This window comes from Echinops telfairi, unplaced genomic scaffold (assembly GCF_000313985.2).
Source record: "Echinops telfairi isolate 266 unplaced genomic scaffold, ASM31398v2 ScPeMD7_6080;HRSCAF=6971, whole genome shotgun sequence".
Taxonomy (NCBI): Eukaryota; Metazoa; Chordata; class Mammalia; order Afrosoricida; family Tenrecidae; genus Echinops; species Echinops telfairi.
This window is the reverse complement of record NW_022109980.1, coordinates 512,109-529,980: the sequence shown is the minus strand read 5'-3', so window position 1 is coordinate 529,980 and position 17,872 is coordinate 512,109. Positions and strand designations below refer to the sequence as shown.

Sequence of the window (17,872 nt, the reverse complement as noted above, 5' to 3'; positions counted from 1 at the left end):
AGTGGGACTAAGAAAAGAGGGTGTGTGTAACACTAATAAAGGAGATTGGTCAGTTTAATTGTAAACCCCCATGGCTATAAGGATGAGGCATCTTTGAAGTAGCAGCAGAAAGAGAAACCCCAAGGACCATTTGGAAGAACATGTCTATGATCTCTGAAGTGGCAGAGCAGAGTGCACCAAGTCCAGATGCACCAGACACTAGGGCACAATGTTCAGAGGAACATTGTAGAGACTATGGGGTACCTACTGTGGCCTAAAACTATGGAACTGTGAGATAGAGTAACACGCTGCCTTCCTGGCCCATCAAAGCAAAAGCCAAGAGATCACTTGGCTGAGAGGCTGAGAACCAGAAAGAAACTTGGCTGCTTGTGAGACCAATGACTGTATCCTTACTGTTTACTGATCTAATTTATGATTATTAGGGAGGTCCCTAATAAGCTCCCTTAACTGGCAGTGTTGTTGTCTGTGAGTTCTGTATGGCCATTTCAATGAATTATCAAACCCAGCATATTTGTAGAGTGCCATGGGAGGAATGCTTGGGTCAGAGCATTGGAAGCTTGTCGGACCCCTGCCTCATGGCATTGGGAAGTCAGAGGAGGTCAGATATGTCCACTTCCATTGCTGTTCACCACAATACTAATTGGCAGGATTAGGGTAGGATTAAGTCCTGACTTTAGTAGAGGGTGTGAACCAAGTCACACTGTTCCTTTGGGGATATAGTCTGATGAAAGTAAAAGATTACACCTCCAGCAAAGCCATTCCTCTATGTATAAGAGACATCTCCATCACAGAGCTAAAGCCCAGGACCATTGAAAGAGCATGTTCAAAATCTGTCTCAAGTGGCAGAGGCCAAGACCAGAGGTACCAGAGACTATGACACAGAGTCTACAGCAGTGGTTCTCAACCTGTGGGCCACGACTCCTTTGCGGTCGAACGACCCTTTCACAGGGGTCACCATATTTCCGATGGTCTTTGGAACTGAGACACCACTTCTCTATCTGTCTCCATGCGGGTCTGCCTGGTGTGAAGACTGTTACCCATGCTACACCATGCTTCAAGACAAAATTTCATTGATTTGTAATTAGAAATGAATATTTCATAATATGTTATTACATATTGTTTTGTGATTAATCACTATGCGTTACTTATGTTCAACTTGTAACAATGAAAATACACCTTGCGTATAAGCTATTTACATGATGATTCATAACATTAGCAAAATTACAGTTATGAAGTAGCAAAGAGAATAATTGTATAGTTGTAGGTCACCACAACATGAGTAACTGTATTAAAGGGTCACAGCATTAGGAAGGTTGAGAACCACTGGTCTAGAGGATAGAACAAATGAGCCAGGCTGAGACCAGAGACCAAAGGAAGGCAACCACAAGACAGAACAGAGGAGTAGCTGATTTGACTTGTAACTTATTAACTTCCCTAATAACTCCCCATCGTTGTGATTTTTGTCTGTGATTTCTGTGTGGCCATTGCGACGAATTATGGAACCCAACATAGTATAGCGTCGTGGGAGTAACGGTTGGTGTCAGAGTAAAGAAGCATAGAGAATAGAAGCATGCCCTGACCTCTGACTCAAGGCAATAGAGAAGTCAGAGGAGATCAGATATAGTCTCCCTACCCGTGCTCTGTACTGCAATAATATAAGTCTGACCACCCTATGTCTGCCATCCTGTGAGGAGATCCAAGTTGTCAAATGGAAAGGTTGTGTGGAGAAAGATACCCAACCTACTCCCAAACTATTCCATTCTCTAGCCCTTCAAAGTGTCCCGAAGCCCCAGATTTGATGAACCAGAAATGAACCCCCTACCCCACCCCAATATGCTCTGTCTGAATTCCTAATTCATATAAATGTGAGATATAAGGATAATAAATTATTGGCTTAAGCTCTGTCTGAATTCCTAATTCATATAAATGTGAGATATAAGAATAATAAATTATTGGCTTAAGCTATTACATTTGTGGCCAGATTTTCATGTTGCTAAACCCAATAGACACATATTCATCCTTATCTTGCTTGACCTTTCAGCAGTACTTGTCACAGGTAACTATTCCCCCTTTTCAAAACATTCTCTACCTTGGGTTATCTTGACATATCACTATCCTTGCTTAACTCACATCTTCAACCACTGAATGTTAACATTCAGATCAGAGACCCTCTTCTCACCTCACAAGCTCTCGTTAGGAGCTCTCTCCTATATCTGGGGCTTTGATTACCAACCCTGCTCAGGTATTTCACAAAACTGGACCTTCAGCTTTAATTTGAGCTCCAAACCTTGTTTCCAGATAATGTCTATTTATTTATTTAATAGTTTATCAACATATAATTCACATATCATAAAACCAATGGCTTAAATATATAAAAGAGGGTTGTGCACTCATTAGCACAATTGATTTTTAGATCATTTTATTTTCTTTTTTACTGCATATTTTCTTTGATTTTCCAAAACCATTTTACTGGGAGCAAATACAAATATATCATTCCATAGCAATCATGTCAAACAGTAATGTACAATTGCTACAGTGATCAGTTTCCAAACATTCTCTCCCTTCTTGAGCTCCTTGACATCAGCTCCCTTCTACCACTGCCTAATTTTAGAATATTTTCTTCATTCTTGTAGCCATTATTATTAGTTCCTCATTTCCCTCCACCTTCTTCTGTCATAACCCTAAGACGCTATTAATCTAGTTGCTGTCTCTATAGATTTGCCTATTCTGAATTTCATATAAAGAAAAGCATACAAAAACCCAACAAACCCAAGAACAGAATAAAACACAGAAATACTTCAGTCCAAATGATAGCAGTAAGTAATAAAAAGTAGAACAAGTTAAAAGTGGGCCAACACGTATAGCTAACCTAACTTTAACTGCAGTGATTCATTTTACAATGTGGTGTGTTTGGGGACAAAACTATTCACATCTTTGGACAATGATCCAAGGGAAGTCAGCGAAGGCTTAATCCATGTGGGAGCTATATAAATGGATTTGGGGCATGCCTACTACACATCTCTTCCATATCTCAGGAGCACCTCAAATTAAACATGTTCAAAACCAAACTCCTTATCCCTGCCCTCCCCTACTCCAAACAAAAACCTAAAAGCAAAGAAAATGTAACAAAAACCTAATCCCCTTGCAGTGTTTCCAATCTCAATGAATGGCACAATCATACGAGCTAGAAACAAGCTGGAAATCTTTGCTAACTCCTCACCTTCATCTCCATATCCAACCCATCCTTAAAGTGCTATCCACCTAAACTACTAAATATTATTAAAGCGCTCTTCTCTTTCAATTGCTATAATTCCCAACACCTCCTGTCTAAGACAATCTTTTCTGACCAGTAATAACCTATTTCACCTCCCTAATTTCACTTTTGCTTCACCAATCTAATGCTTTTTTTGTATTATTACAGTGAGAGTGGTCTTTCCCCAAATCAAAACATGCATGTTAAAATGTTTTGATTGCTCATGGTATTCTTGGGACATAGGTACACATATTTAGTATAGCCTTTGGAGCCCACATCGCCAAAATACAACTTACTTTCTGAGCTCCAACCATACTTTGCTCTTTTGTTTTCTTTTACTTTTTAATAATAAATAGTTATTTTTATTTTTTATCATTTTATAAGGGGCTCACACAACTCTTATCACAATCCATACATACATCAATTGTGTAAAGCTCATTTGTACATTCATTGCCCTCATCATTCTCAAAACATTTCCTCTCCACTTAAGCCCCCGGCATTAGGTCCTCTTTTTTCTCCTCCCTCCCCATTCCACCCCCTTCATAAACACTTGATAATTTATAAATTATTATTTTGTCATATCTTGAACTGTCCGATGTCTCCCTTCACCCACTTTTCTGTTGTCCGTCCCCCAGGGAGGAGGTTGTATGTAGATCCTTGTAATCCTTTACCCCTTTCCAACTCACCCTCCCTCCACCCTGCCAGTATCACCACTCTCACCACTGGTCCTGAAGCGATCATCCGCCCTGGATTCCCTGTGTTTCCGGTTCCTATCTGTACCAATGTACATCCTCTGGTCTACCCAGATTTGTAAGGTAGAATTGGGATCATGATAGTGGGGGAAGAGGAAGCATTTAGGAACTAGAGGAAAGTTGTATGTTCCACCGTTGCTACATCGCACCCTGACTGGCTTGTCTCCTCCCAGCGACTCTTCTGTAAGGGGATATCCTACAAATGGGCTTTGGGTCTCCACCCCGCACATCCCCCCTCATTCACAATGATATATTTTGTTCTGATGATGCCTGACACTTGATCCTTTTGGCATCTCATGATCGCACAGGCTGGTGTGCTTCTTCCATATGGGCCTTGTTGCTTCTGAGCTAGATGGCCACTTGTTTATCTTCAAGCCTTTAAGACCTCAGACTCTATACCTTTGGTAGCCGGGCACTATCAGCTTTCTTCACCACATTTGCTTATACACCCGCTTTGTTTTCAGAGATTGTGTTGGGAAGGTGAGCATCATGGAATGCCAGTTTAATAGAACAAAGTATTCTTGCATTGAGGGAGTACTTGATCTGTTGATCCTTTCAAAGTACCAGGTCTTTTTGCTGCATTGATTTTTTAAATTGTTCTCTTGCCTTCCCACTTTTTTAACTCTGCTCTGATTTGTTTTTATTTCTTTTCTTTTGATATTGGAGTGGTTGTTTTGTTGACTCTGTTCTGGTTGCTAGAGGCTTTGTGATAGCATATCAGTCATAAGTCTCTCTTCCTTTTTCATATGTGCATTAATTGCTATCAAGCTTCCTCTGATGACTGTTTTGCTGTATCCCATAGGTTTGGGTACATGCTCATTCGTATTTAGAAACTTCCTAATTTCCTCTCTAATTTGGGCCAGAACCCATTAACGTGGGGAAGTTTGCTTTCAGGAATTCCCTTGCTAATTTAGCTGTAGACTTTTTTGTTGTGTCTTGTTCTGAAAGACCAATTATGCCAATATTGTTCCTTTTCATAGCATCTGTCTGATTTCAGATTTTCTTCTGATCTTTTAATTATCTTGTCTGACCATCTTTCCCATTTGTTGAAGTCAGCCTGATTGTCCTCGAGATTGCTGGTATGATTCTCTGCCTCTTCTTCTAGTCTGTTGGTGACATCCATGATCTTGTGTTTTGCTTCTCTTACCTCATCCATTAGTTCTTGTATTTCCCTTTGATGCGTAGACTTCATCCCCTCTACTGTGGTCTTCATCTCCTCTATAATTGTGTCCTTATTTCTGGGTTGCTTCCCTCCTATCTTGTATTATTCCAAGCAGTTTTTGAAGATTTGTTTTTGTTGCAGATCAACGTCTGTTTCTTCTATGAGCGTCATTTGGTTTAGGATTTCTTCCACTGTTGCATTTTGTTTTTCTTGTTTCCTTGTTGAGGGTGTTGAGATATGTTGTTATCTGCATGTTGTTTTGGGGGAACTGGGTGCCACATTCCCAGGAGACTGAGGAACCCTGAGCCCTTTCTCTGTGTGACTGGTAAGAGTGGATTTAGGGACCACTTGTGGCCTATTATGTTTGTGGGTCGGGTTGCTGTGTAGGTGAAGTACCATGGTGACTCAGTGACCAGAGACAGTGGAGGGGCCTCAAGAGTGTGTGCTGATGCCAGTGACTTCAGGTATGCTACTGTGCCAGGTTGCCACGTATCTGCAGCATAGGCATAGGTCTGGTCTGGATTTATTTGGCCACAATTTGCAGTCTTTTAAAGACTCTCTGTGCACCCCAAATCTGGTAGAGCCAATTTTTGTCTTTGGCTGTGGATTTCAGACCCTGGATTTTCCTGTTTTGTTATGTTAAAATTCTAGGCTGTGCTCTGGTGTTCAGAGTGTTACTTGTCTTGTTATGCTAATATGCTTATAGACCAGAGCCAGGTTTCAGGTGCCTTACATTCAAAATTAAGCAAAAGAACAAAGCCTGGAATTGTGAACTTTTTTTTTCTTTTTATAATGGGCTCGTGGCATTCCCTGGTATCAGGAAGGGGAACAAGATTAGCCAAGAAGTTTGGCGACCCATTGGATCTGAATTCTCCCTGAGCTGCACTCCTGTGTCACTCCTCGTTCTCCTGCACAGCTATGTCAAGGGTAAATATTCCAGGGGCTTCTCAATTGCTGTATATTAGTGACTAATCATCTGTCATTACCCACGCTGGCAGACACGAAGCTGGGGAGAGGGGCCAAGGTGATTGCTGATGTAGTCACTTTGTTCTTGGCTGGGGAAGGAGAATGCAAGAGCAGGATAACAGAGGGGAACTCCGGTGTGAAATCTTGTTGGCGTGAGGTCTTGTGGCTAGTTCTTGTTGGCTCTGTGGAGCCTGGGATTATGACCACCTTTGGATTGCAGCCTGGGAAAATTTCTGTATGCTTTGAGTCTCTTGTCTTGGTTGTAGGAAGGGGTTGAAGAAACCATCCCACTGGATCTGGTGAGGTATTAGTGGAACTCGCGGGCACACGCGGTGAACTTTCAGCAAGTTCTCAAATCACTCTGTGGGCAAAAATCACAGGGGAAGGTCTGAACACTAGTATACTGAATCTATTTTTAGCACCTAGGCTCCTAATGTTGGCCTCCTTACCGCTTAATTTTCTAACAACAGAAGTACCGGGCAGGTGATTCTACCTGATGCCTTCTTCCATACTTTGCTCTTTTATATGCCCTGGGCTTCCTCCTGCCACAGGGCCTTTGAACATGCTGTTTCCTCAGCCATAAATGCTTTCATTTCCCGCTTCACTCGGTTAATGCCAATACACACTTTAGCTCTTTGAGTAGATTTTACTTTCTCTAGAGCTTTCCCTGACTCTTATAAGTCTGTATGTTCCTATGATCTCAAATATTTTAAGTCCTTATTATGCTTTCCAAATACATATGTTAACCTTGTGAAGTTCTCTAACATTAACTATAAAAAACAAAGCACTCAGTGCCTTGGGTTTGATTCCAACTCATAATGACCCTATAGGAGCGGGTAGAACTGCCCCTGTGGGTTTCCAAGATGGTTACTCTGCATGAATAGAAAGTGTTGTCATTTTCCAGCAAAATGGCTGGTGGTTTTGAACTGTTGTCCTTGAGATTGGCAGCCCAATGTGTAACCCACCACACCACCGAGACTCCTCAACTTTAACTATAAGTCATTAGAATCCTGTAAGTATAAGAAAGCTGTTTAGAAGGTGCAGTATTTGAAAGCCAAAAATGGAAACAGCCTTTAAATTGACTTTGACTATGACATAAGGAAATAGAATAACATAAGCTTTAAACAATCACCTTAATGGATAGCCTTGAAGAAAGATTCAACTACTTACTGCCTACCACTATAGAAAATACATAACCCACTAATCTTTGAGGTTACATTGGCCCTTGTCATGTGAAACCAAGGTGATAAATTCACATTTAAATCCTAACTTTCTACTTACTCATGAAGAGAAAGCAGAAATGGATCTGAGATTCTGTCCAGTACTGCTAACCTTGGGCCCGAACTACAGGTCTACTGCTAAGTGCAAAGCACAGTTATGCCTTCAGAAAGAGAGAGAGACATTTCATTAAAGGCAAAAGTTTGAAGTCCAGCAATGTGGGTTCTAACCATGAACAACATTGTAATTATAACTGTTAATTCTGATTCTCCGGTTCTAAATAGATGTTTTGAAGTCTTACTTGCATGCCTTGCCATTAATACTTTACAATAAACAAAATGAGTTTATGCATCATAAGCCTGAGTATCTCTCCATTAATTTTCTAAAACTCTACACAAGTGTACTACTCCTTCAAAGTCCTCATCACAGTCACTTCTTTGAAGGAATATTTGAATAATATCTATCAACATGTAGCATATGACAAGATTCATAAATTTCATATGACCTTTTCTATGATATGCTATATGTTAAAATATGTATCTGATGGAGGAAGGGAGGGAGGAAGGCATGAAAAGGATCATGGGAGAGGGGGAGGAAGAGTGAAGGGAGAAAAGGGAGGAGAATCTGTCACTATCATAGATTATTTTTTAAATATTCTCATTGTATTTCTAAGAGTCTTTGCCTGGTATATTGCAAATTAATATTGTTGCATGCATAAAGGCTGGTCACCTGTTCTTGGTGAAGTGTACCTTTTATCAATATGAAATAGCCTTTTCTGTCATTTAATTAATATTTCTGGTTCTGAATTTTTTAAAACTTTGTATTGTGAATTCATTTTTTGCTAGCATTTGGACAGCTCAAGGTTTTATTATTTCTTTGCTGACCACTATTTCTTATATTCCAAAGTTCTCTTTCTTAGATCCATTTTTCATTTTGCTTTAGTACGTATTTGAGCAATTCAAAGAAGTTCTGAATATGTCTGAAATGTATTTGGAACACATCTGAATATTAGAAATAGAAAATTGGTATTCTGTTCTTTGTAGGATCAATTGTTCAATTTATTCATCTTTGTCTTTCTTCTTTGTGTTCAAGATCTTCTCCAAGTATTTCTGGTGATCTGTTGTTCTCTAGACAAATTAGTGACTGTAATTTATGGATCAGGGGAAGGCCTGCCATCTTGACCTAATCTGACTAGTCTTCTTCTTATGTCAATTTTTGCTCATGGTGAGAGGCAAGGGGAAAGTACATTTTACAGTGGTTGCATTTAACCATTCATCTGTTCTGATCAAGGTCCATTACAAAAAAAAATCCTGCCATCGAGTCAATTCTGATTCACAGTTGAACATTAGGGTTTTCTTGACTATTATTACATCAGCAAGCCACACAGTGCCATTCTGTAGGTTCAGATGCCAGCTGCACAGTTAACAGCCAAGCACAAACCATTAAGCCACCCAGGGACCTAATTGCACCAACTGCCATTGAGTCCTTTAACATTCATAGCAGATCTTATAGAACAGAGTAGAACTGCTTCCTCAGCTTTCTCAAACTAACAATCCTCACTGGAGTAAAAAAACTCATCTTTCTCCCATGGAGCAGCCGGTGGGTTCAAATTACTTACCTGGCAGTTAGCAGCCCAGTATTTAACCAACCAGAGTGTAGGGACATAAAGGTCTCTGAAACCAAAATCTGGGTTTAGAAATCTGGCATACGCATGTCAGTTAATCTGAGAAAGTCAGGGCCACAGTTAGCCCATAAAGTCCCTAAGGACAAATTAGAAAAAGGCACTATGCTCAAAGGAAATTTTAAGAAGGCTCCCCCAGGGGCGATTAAATAGATAAAAGACCCTCTTTAAATATACCATTGGGAGTGGGGGGTTGTTTCTATACTGGAAGTAGCATCCATGGATGAAGGCACAAAGCTTAGGTGACTAGCAGAGTGTCTCATTTATCTAGTGCTGCAAAATGTTTTTAACAAACAAAAATGTATTCTCTCAGTTTCAAAGGCTAGCAGTCTGAATCCAGGGTATTAGCTCTAGGAAAAGGTGTTCTGTTCTCTCTCTGTTGGCTCACAGTTTAGAAGGAAGGTCCTTGGCTTCTTTCAGCATCTGTTGACCAATGTTCCATGTGTCTTGGAATCAGTTTTCCTCGGGTTCTAGTTGGGATTCTGGGTCAAATGTCTTGCTCCATTCCTGACCCTTCTTTCTTTGTGATAGTAGATCTCATGGATGAATGTTTTTTTGGTCTCAAAAAAGGTGGACTCAAGATACAACCTAATCCTATAGATTGCCTCAACCTTCCTCATTAACATAACTGTCTCTAATCCTGGCCCATTAACATCATAGAGGTTAGGATATACATCACAGAATTATTACATCAGATTATAAAATGGAGGATAATTATAAATACTGAGAATCAAGGCCAAATCAAGTGGACACTTGATATTTTGGGATGATACAATTCAATCCATAACATGATAGACTTCATTCTCTCACTCATACTCATTCAGATAAACTTGTGCAGGGCACATTCTACATTGTCAATATCAATGATAATGCCCAGAAACAAAGCCTCTACCCAAAGGGTGATCTCCTAATTTCATGCACAGTGCGGACAGGTCAGGTTTATCTAAAACAGGCCTCCTATGCTCCCAACCATCCACTGCAATAAGAGATTGGCCATACTGATCCTTTGCAGAGCCGACATGGTCCAAAGACCCTGCTGCCAAAAACCAGGAAGCATTGCTTTTAAATATTAGGTCCTGTACACAGGGGCTTCTCACAGAGCCACCTCAAAATCCAGAGGAGCTATTTAATGAAACATGCCACCAATAGTCCTCAGAGACCACTAATCTTCACAAACCCTCTATAAACCATGCCAGAGTACCATCTCCTTCTACCCACTCACCTGGGCCATCCACATACCCACCAGAAATAATCCTCTACTTCTGCTAGAAGTACCCCTCTTGGAAAACCTTCAGGGACCTAGAGGTTGTTAGATGGCAGTATGGAAGAAAGGCATGGTGTAGTTTGATTCTGTTATACATGGGACTCGCCAGGAATCAATTAAACAGCAACATGTTTGAGGAAGGCACACACTTATTCTACCAGATGTCTCCTCGTATATGTACAAGTATTTCACCCACGGAATAGATTACAGCACATACTAACCCTGAAAGACTGTAAGTCTTACAGAAAGGCTGTAAATCTTTAACCATTGCATCACCAGGAATCCTTCTATATTTCATTAATAATAATTCATTACCATCCATTCTAACTTATAGTGATCCTATAGGATAGGGTAGAATTGACCCTGTGGGATTCTGAGACTGTAACTCTTTACAGCAGCAGACAGCTACCCTTGTGGTTAGCAGCCTAATGTATATCCATCAAACCATCATATATAAATATTCATCAGCTATGAGTCTGATACATATTTGGAATACCATGGAGCTCTAGTGGTGCTGTCATGTAAGCATTGGACTATTTATTAACTGCAAGGTCAGCAGTTCAAACCCATCAACTGCTCTGCAGGAGAAAGATAAGGTTGTGTCGGCTCCTGAAAAGATTTACACCCTCAGAAACCCTGTATAAGGTCTTTATATGTCTGGATCTAATCATTGACAGTGGGTTTGGGTTTATATATTATATCAAACTCCTTGCTATTGAATATATTGAATATTTTTATATGCTGTGGAATATACACATTTATACTAGGGTTCCAGCTCATATATACACGTTATTCCAAACAAAATGTATTTAAACATGTCTCTGATGAGTAGGTGGCTATAGAAAAGTTCTTTCAGGAATCCATTTGTCTTAGACTCATTAGAGTACCTTCACAATCCAAACAGTGGCTTCTGAAGGGATCTGCTGGTAGAGTGGTCAGCTCTGAAGGTTATGGCAACCGATTCCACAAATTCCAAAGAAAGAATCTGGAAAGATAATGGAATTATATTAAATTTTAGATTCCCTCTCATTAAAAAAAAGATAAATAAATATCTGTGATGCAAAAAAGGCCATGGAAATTATGCCAAAGAAATTTTGTTAATCCCATTATACGTGCTCATTTTCAAGGGAAACCTTGCTACATTCATCTTACAGCCTAATCTTGCCCCTTCAGACTTCATGTTCCCAAACTGTTGATTTGAGTCTCTTGGGAAGGCCCAAACTAGCATTGTGTATATGAAACAACTCAGATTTAGGGGGGAAATGTTAGAGAGGGAGAAACTTAGCTCTCAGAAGTGTATGTGGGGGCAAAAAAAGTTTGTGGAAAAACAGAATAAAAAGATAATGAAAAATTTTTACAAACTTTTTAAGCGGTTTCATATAGATGTAGATGGAGGATATATGAATAAATAACAGCTTTAAATTTAAACATTTTTGTTTAATAAAGGTTTATATTACTTTGTATCAATACTTTATTTACCCTCATACATATGAGAGGGCTTCCAAAATCCAGAAATACCATTTTCCAGGAACCTTTTTAAGCCAAATTTTGGATGTGAGTCCTCTGAATGGTTTTTCCTTAAGTCAAGGTGTCCGCGCTCACTGTCTTATTTAACATTGTGCTGAAATTTCTAGTCAGTGCCACAAGGTAAGAAAAGGAAATAAAAACCATGCAAGTTCTATTTGGGGTTTATTGAGTTTGACACAAACAAACAAAAAGATTGAACCTTGACCAAACTCACTGCCATTGAGTAAATGGCAGTTCATAGTGACCCTGTAGAACAGGGAAAACTGCCCCTATGAGTTTATGAGACTCTAACTGTTTTATATTACTTTATTAATGATTGGGAATTAATAATACATATATATTATATAATTCCATAGTTCAGTCAGAGACTAACTCTTTACGGAAGTAAAAAAGTCCCATCTTTCCACCTTGACACTAAAAATTCATAAAAGGGAAAATCGATAAAGTGGTATCTTTGTTTCTTAGTGCTGCATTAACAGAAATGCCACAAGTGGGTGGCTTCAAAGGACAAACATGTCGTTTCTCAGTTTAGGAGCCTAGAAGTCTGAATTTAGGGTACTGGCTCTAGGGGAAGGCTCTTTCTGTTAGCTCTGGGAAAAGGTATTTGCCTGAACTTCAGTAATCCTTAGGACTTTGTATATCTCCACCTATCTTTCCCCCATTTGTGCTTGCTTGCTTTTGTGTCTAATCTGCCTTTTTTAAAATTAGCTCTAAAGTGATTAGGCTTAAGACATCCCTATACTATTATGGCCGCCTTAAAATAAAACTGAAAACATATTCCCACATTGGGTTACATCTACAGGTATAGAGTTTAGGGCTCCCTAGGGAGCAAGGGAAGACAAACTGACTCTGTCTCCTACCCTAAAATAGGCCTTGGACTCCGAACATTCTCTAATAAGGAGGTTGGAAACTGAGGATGTCTTTCTCTGCCAGCCCCTTCTCATCAGAGAAGCCTTATTCCTTGTTCTGGGCACACGGTAATTTTCTTCTGTCTCTTGCTCATGTGCAGGAAGTGTGTGCCCATACCAATAGCCTGTGCTGACAGTGAGGGCCATATCACTGACCAGGAGAGACTGGGTCTGCAGTTGAAGTTGATCTTGATCTGCCTCTTCTTTTGCGTGTAGAGAATTATCTGTACAACATGTGGGTTTTGTCTTTTGTTAGCAAACTCAAACCCTGGTATGACAGACTCTGACATATACTTTGGGGAGGACACCATTCAATCTACAGCAAGTGGACTTCATCAGTGTTCTGATTGTCTCTGTAAAATACCCTGTTGTTATATGAGGATGAATATCCTGAGTAGGCCAGAGAAAATATTTATAAACCATATTATCCCACAAAGGAGAAGTAAACATAGTAAATAATCTGTTTATAAATTGGGCAGAAGACATGAAGAGACATTTTAGCATAGAGGCCATAAAGAGGACAAATAAACATCTAAAAGATGCTCTGCTGATCATCTTAGTCATCTGGAAAATGCAAATTAAATGTATATGGAATTATCACCACATAGGCACCCTGGTGGTGTAGTGGGTTACTCATTGGCCTGCTAACCACAAGATCAGCATTTGGAATCCACCAGCCACTCTTGAAAAACAAAAGATGAGACTTTCTACTCCTATTGAGAATTAATCCCTGAAACCCTCAAAGGCAGTTATAGTCAGAATTGACTCCAGAGTAGTCAGGCTTTCTTTGAGACCTAGCAGAATGGCTAAAATAAGAAAATAGTGCCAACACCAAAGGTTGGTTAGGATGTGGAGAAATTGGATTAATTTGGTTTTGGGGGGTGGGTTGGTGATAGAAAGGGTCTATATTTTGATGGCATAAATGTGAATCTACAAAGAATTAGGCTGAGTGAAAGAACATCAATTTCCAAATATCAAAGTCTTAAATAACATTTCTTTGACATGCTGAAGGTTAAAGAAGGCAGGATCAGGAAGTACATGAGCATGAGCATGGCTGTGAATGAGCAATACAAGGAACCTTTGTGGTGATGGAAAGGGGGCCGGGTGGTGTAGTGGGCTATGTGTTACACTACTACCTGTAAGTACATCAGTTGGAGTTCAACTCCACCAGTAGTTCTGCAGGAGAAAGATGAGGCCTTCTGCTCCTGTAAAGTTCTACTCTGTCCTATAGGGTCACATGAACCTGAATTCACTCAATGGCAGTTTATTTGGTTTTGAGGGGTGGGTTGGTGATAGAAAGGGCCTACATTTTGATGGCATAAACGTACAATAGTCTTGCTATTGGGAGAAACTGGCTAAAGGGTACAGGAAATCATTCTGCATTACTTCTGGAAATTAGAGTTGAACCTATACTTCTTTCAAAAACAGTTTAATACATTTAATAAACGAAATAAAAATAAAGTTCTAAGTCTATTCAAGCCCATTCACAAAATCCCATTAGCCTTGGGTTATAAATTATAATAAATTTTTTTAAATTGGGCAATCAATGTACAAATGCGCTTTGCACAATTGATGTGTGTATGGATTATGATAAGAGTTGTATGAGCCCCTAATAAAATGATTTTTAAAAAAAGAAGAACAAAAAATTTTTTTAATGACTGAATCTGTCTCTTTACATATGGCTCTGGGACATCTATGATCTTATAAATTGGAAGGTGTTTCTTAATCACATATCTACACCGATAGTTTCCAAAAGATTGCTTGTTCCAAGATTCATTTGTCTGAGCCCCTAATTTCAGTTATTTTTATGTTCCTATGCTGGACTAAACGCCCTGGTAGTGTAGTGGTTACACATTGGACTGCGATCCTCGTGGTCAGCTGTTTGGAACCACCAGCAGCTCCGCGGGAGAAAGACCGGGCTTTCTACTCCCATTAAACAGTTACAGTCTCAGAAACCCACAGCGGTTTTCATGGCAGTGAGTAAGACACAGGACTAGATATCTATTTTAAGTGTCTCTGACTCCTATGTAGGAATTCAGTTAACACTTTTGATGAAACCTGGTTATTGGGAAGGGGGGGTGGGGTGGGGGAGTGGGCATGTAAAAACCATGAACTCACTGCCATCGAGTCAATTCTGACTCATAGAGATCCTATAAAATAGGGTGGAAGTGTCCTTGCAGGTTTCTGACACTGTTACTCTTCAAGGGAGTAGAAAGCCTTGTCTTTCTCTCACAGTGACGAGTGTTTTCAAACGGCTGACCCCGTGCTTAGCAGCCCAACACCTAAGCCATTCCGCCACCAGGGCGTGGGTGGGGTGGGGTGGGGTGGAGGGTGTTGGAATAGAGAGACCAAAAGCAAATGATCGACCAGACATTTCATAATCGAGACAAAACAGACAATATTAGTGCCAGTCCAATCGAACGTACTTTAGTAATTTGATTGTAAATATTTTAGACTAAAAAAAAATAGTAAATATTTTAGACCGAGAATTTAAGTGGTCAGATGATAAAGCTAAACTGCATGTGTATGTAATTAGTGGAGTAGTGTCGCACACCTTCATCAAGTGTGTTTTATTTTGCTTTAGAAATGGTTATTTTCCCTATGCCTAACTAGAAAGGCTAATATGGAGTCTCTGTAAGAATCGAATCCACGGAAATGGATTTACGTGTTCTGTTTACTTATTGTCGTGTCTGCATACTACTGTTTGTTCAAAATGGAACAAAGTAGTAGCCTATTGTTCAAGCACGTGGCTGCGGAAGATGGGGACGAACTGGAGGCCTACAGGAAGCACATGCTCACGCTCACTTCAAGAGCTGGCTATCCTGCCTCCAAGGGCTGGAGCATCTGTAGCAGATTGCTTTAAGATTCTATTTTTGACCCTAACCCAGCCCTCGTTGGCCCATGTGTTTCCTCTGAAGTAATTGGTCAGAACGAATGTCAGTCATCTTGTAACCCTTAAGTAGGCAGGAAGTTGCGTCAGTGGGCGGGCCTTAGCGCGACTTGTTTCCGTTCTGGAGACTTAACGCTTCTTGGAGGCTTCTGAGCTTCGCTGGAGTGCCGCGGACTCAAACGCGTCCAGTCAAGCCCTCTCCTGTGACGGTGAGTTAAGTGGTCACTTTGAGAATATGAAAGGCTAAGAATAGTATCTTAGAACCTACTTCTGGTAGATCTGGCCTCGACTCCCAGCAAAACCACATCTTTGAGTTAGTTTTTTGGTCATTCTTTTACTACCTTTGTCTCCCACATATTTACTACAAAGCTAGATTAAAAATTACAGCCTGGAATGGCCTTTACCCACTGGGAGGTGGCGGATTTAGGGAAAGGCCGCTAGGCTTTGTGGTAGTCAGGGAAGTACAACCAACCAAAATGGCGGCGATGCGAGAGCAGTTAGCCACAGACGGAGGAATCTTTGTCTCTAGAGGAGGCCAAAGGAAAATTAGCGATGGGTTTCTGATCCTCTGTGAGAACAACCACCCCCCTACCCAAACCCACTGCTGTGGAGAAAAGTTGGACTCTTCGCGACTAAAGTACAGAACTGTGTCATAAGGTTTCTCAGGCCCTAAATCGTTCGCGGCTGGTGGGTTGAAAGTGCCAGCGGGTTGGTGGGTTGGTTTTCAGCAGCCAACGGCTGCCACCAATGGCCTTTTCGTGGGCATGGTGCTAGTTGTAGAAAAACCCGGGGCCTTCTATTTGTAAAGGAAGTCTAGTTTTTGTTATCCCCTGTTGTTCCCTCCCCCACTCGCCCCCCCCCCCAATCTCAAACCAATGTAATTGGGGCATTAAAGAGGTGTCAGGGGAACCATTTAAGATGTTTCAGCAAACATGTTTTTCTCCCCCACTTAGACTTAAAGAAGAAAGAAATGTCAAAAGAATTTTAAAAGCCGTAATTACGAGGGGATGACTGGGAAAGGTATGACTAGCCTAACCGAATTTTGAGGATTTTATTGAAGCTATAAGATAAATAGGATAACATGAATTGAGATGCCAGAGTTAATGAATGAGCCTGTGACACCTTGTAGATTAGGGAGGTGACTGATGTAGAAATGAATTGTCTATTTTTCTTTTTTTTTTTTTTGGTGGGGGGTGTTCCAAGACCAACTGTTAAAAATTTTTTTTAATAACCGATAAATAATCATAAAGACGTTTATGTTATAGAACAATTCTTTGGTATACGTACATATAAATTCACAATTTATTTTCATACTAATTCAGACATGTGCTTGTTTACTTTTACAGAGAGAGTTAAATATTGGTGGAATATTTGATACTGCAGGATGTAGAGCATCTTCAATGTTTTTCAGAGTTGATTGATAGTTTGATTTTTATAATGGTCGTTGCTGAGAATGCCGGCTCACGTACTTTATATTAGTGACAGACCTTCATTTAAGGCCATGCCACAAATTGTTAGAAATCCTGTGGATTGCTAAGTTGGTAAATTCTTTTTGACGTTTTTTTAATGGGAGATGACTGGTTTTTTATGTCAATTTAGTCTTGTAGAATAAAAATTTGCAGGGGTGTATTTCTAAAATTTTGTTTCCAGGCACTTCAGATGATCAATTATATCTCCTACAGTTAAACCTTTGGGAAGGTTATTTTCTGTATTGTAAACATTTCTAAAGGGCTATCATCCTCCATATGTTAACATTTTAGTAAAACTTTCAATTTTATCTTTTAATATAACGATGTTACAAGTTTTCCCCTTGAAATGACATTTTAATTCATTGATGTTTTTTCAAAAGCATGTAATAAATAACACAAATTTGAAAACTAAAGGGTCCAGCAGAAACGCTTATAGTTCTCAGCCATCTCTAACCCCTTCTCTATCCTCTTCTTGACCCTGCCCTGCGGAGTGTTGACAGTGGAACATGACACCTTGCCTCAAGTGTCACACATGTGCCTGTTGCCACAGCCAATGGGGGGTGGGGGAGGGGAGAGGGGGTGGGGAGGTTGGGCTGTGGGATGGGGGACGTGGGCTCCTTTTAGACATAATGATTAATTTCTGTCCAAAAAGTTTATTAATACGGGATGGATTCCTGTGTTCTCTCTCTGTGACTTTCTTCACCTCCTCCTGCACGTCCCTCTGTCTCTTCCTCTCTTTAACTCCCCTCTTTCTTTCTTTTGGCTATTCTCTCTTCCCTCAC

The 17,872-nt window shown here is 40.2% G+C and overlaps 1 protein-coding gene across 1 annotated transcript in view; it reads left to right on the top strand.

The window, feature by feature from the left end:
* The first annotated feature begins 16,605 nt into the window (after positions 1–16,605).
* Positions 16,606–17,872, top strand: part of CUL4B (cullin 4B) — a 50,567-nt gene continuing 49,300 nt past the window's right edge. The window contains exon 1 of the mRNA XM_045295858.1: positions 16,606–16,641. Coding sequence (XP_045151793.1) covers positions 16,629–16,641 — 13 coding nt within the window. The 5' untranslated portion in view covers positions 16,606–16,628. The remainder of the gene's footprint in view (positions 16,642–17,872) is intronic.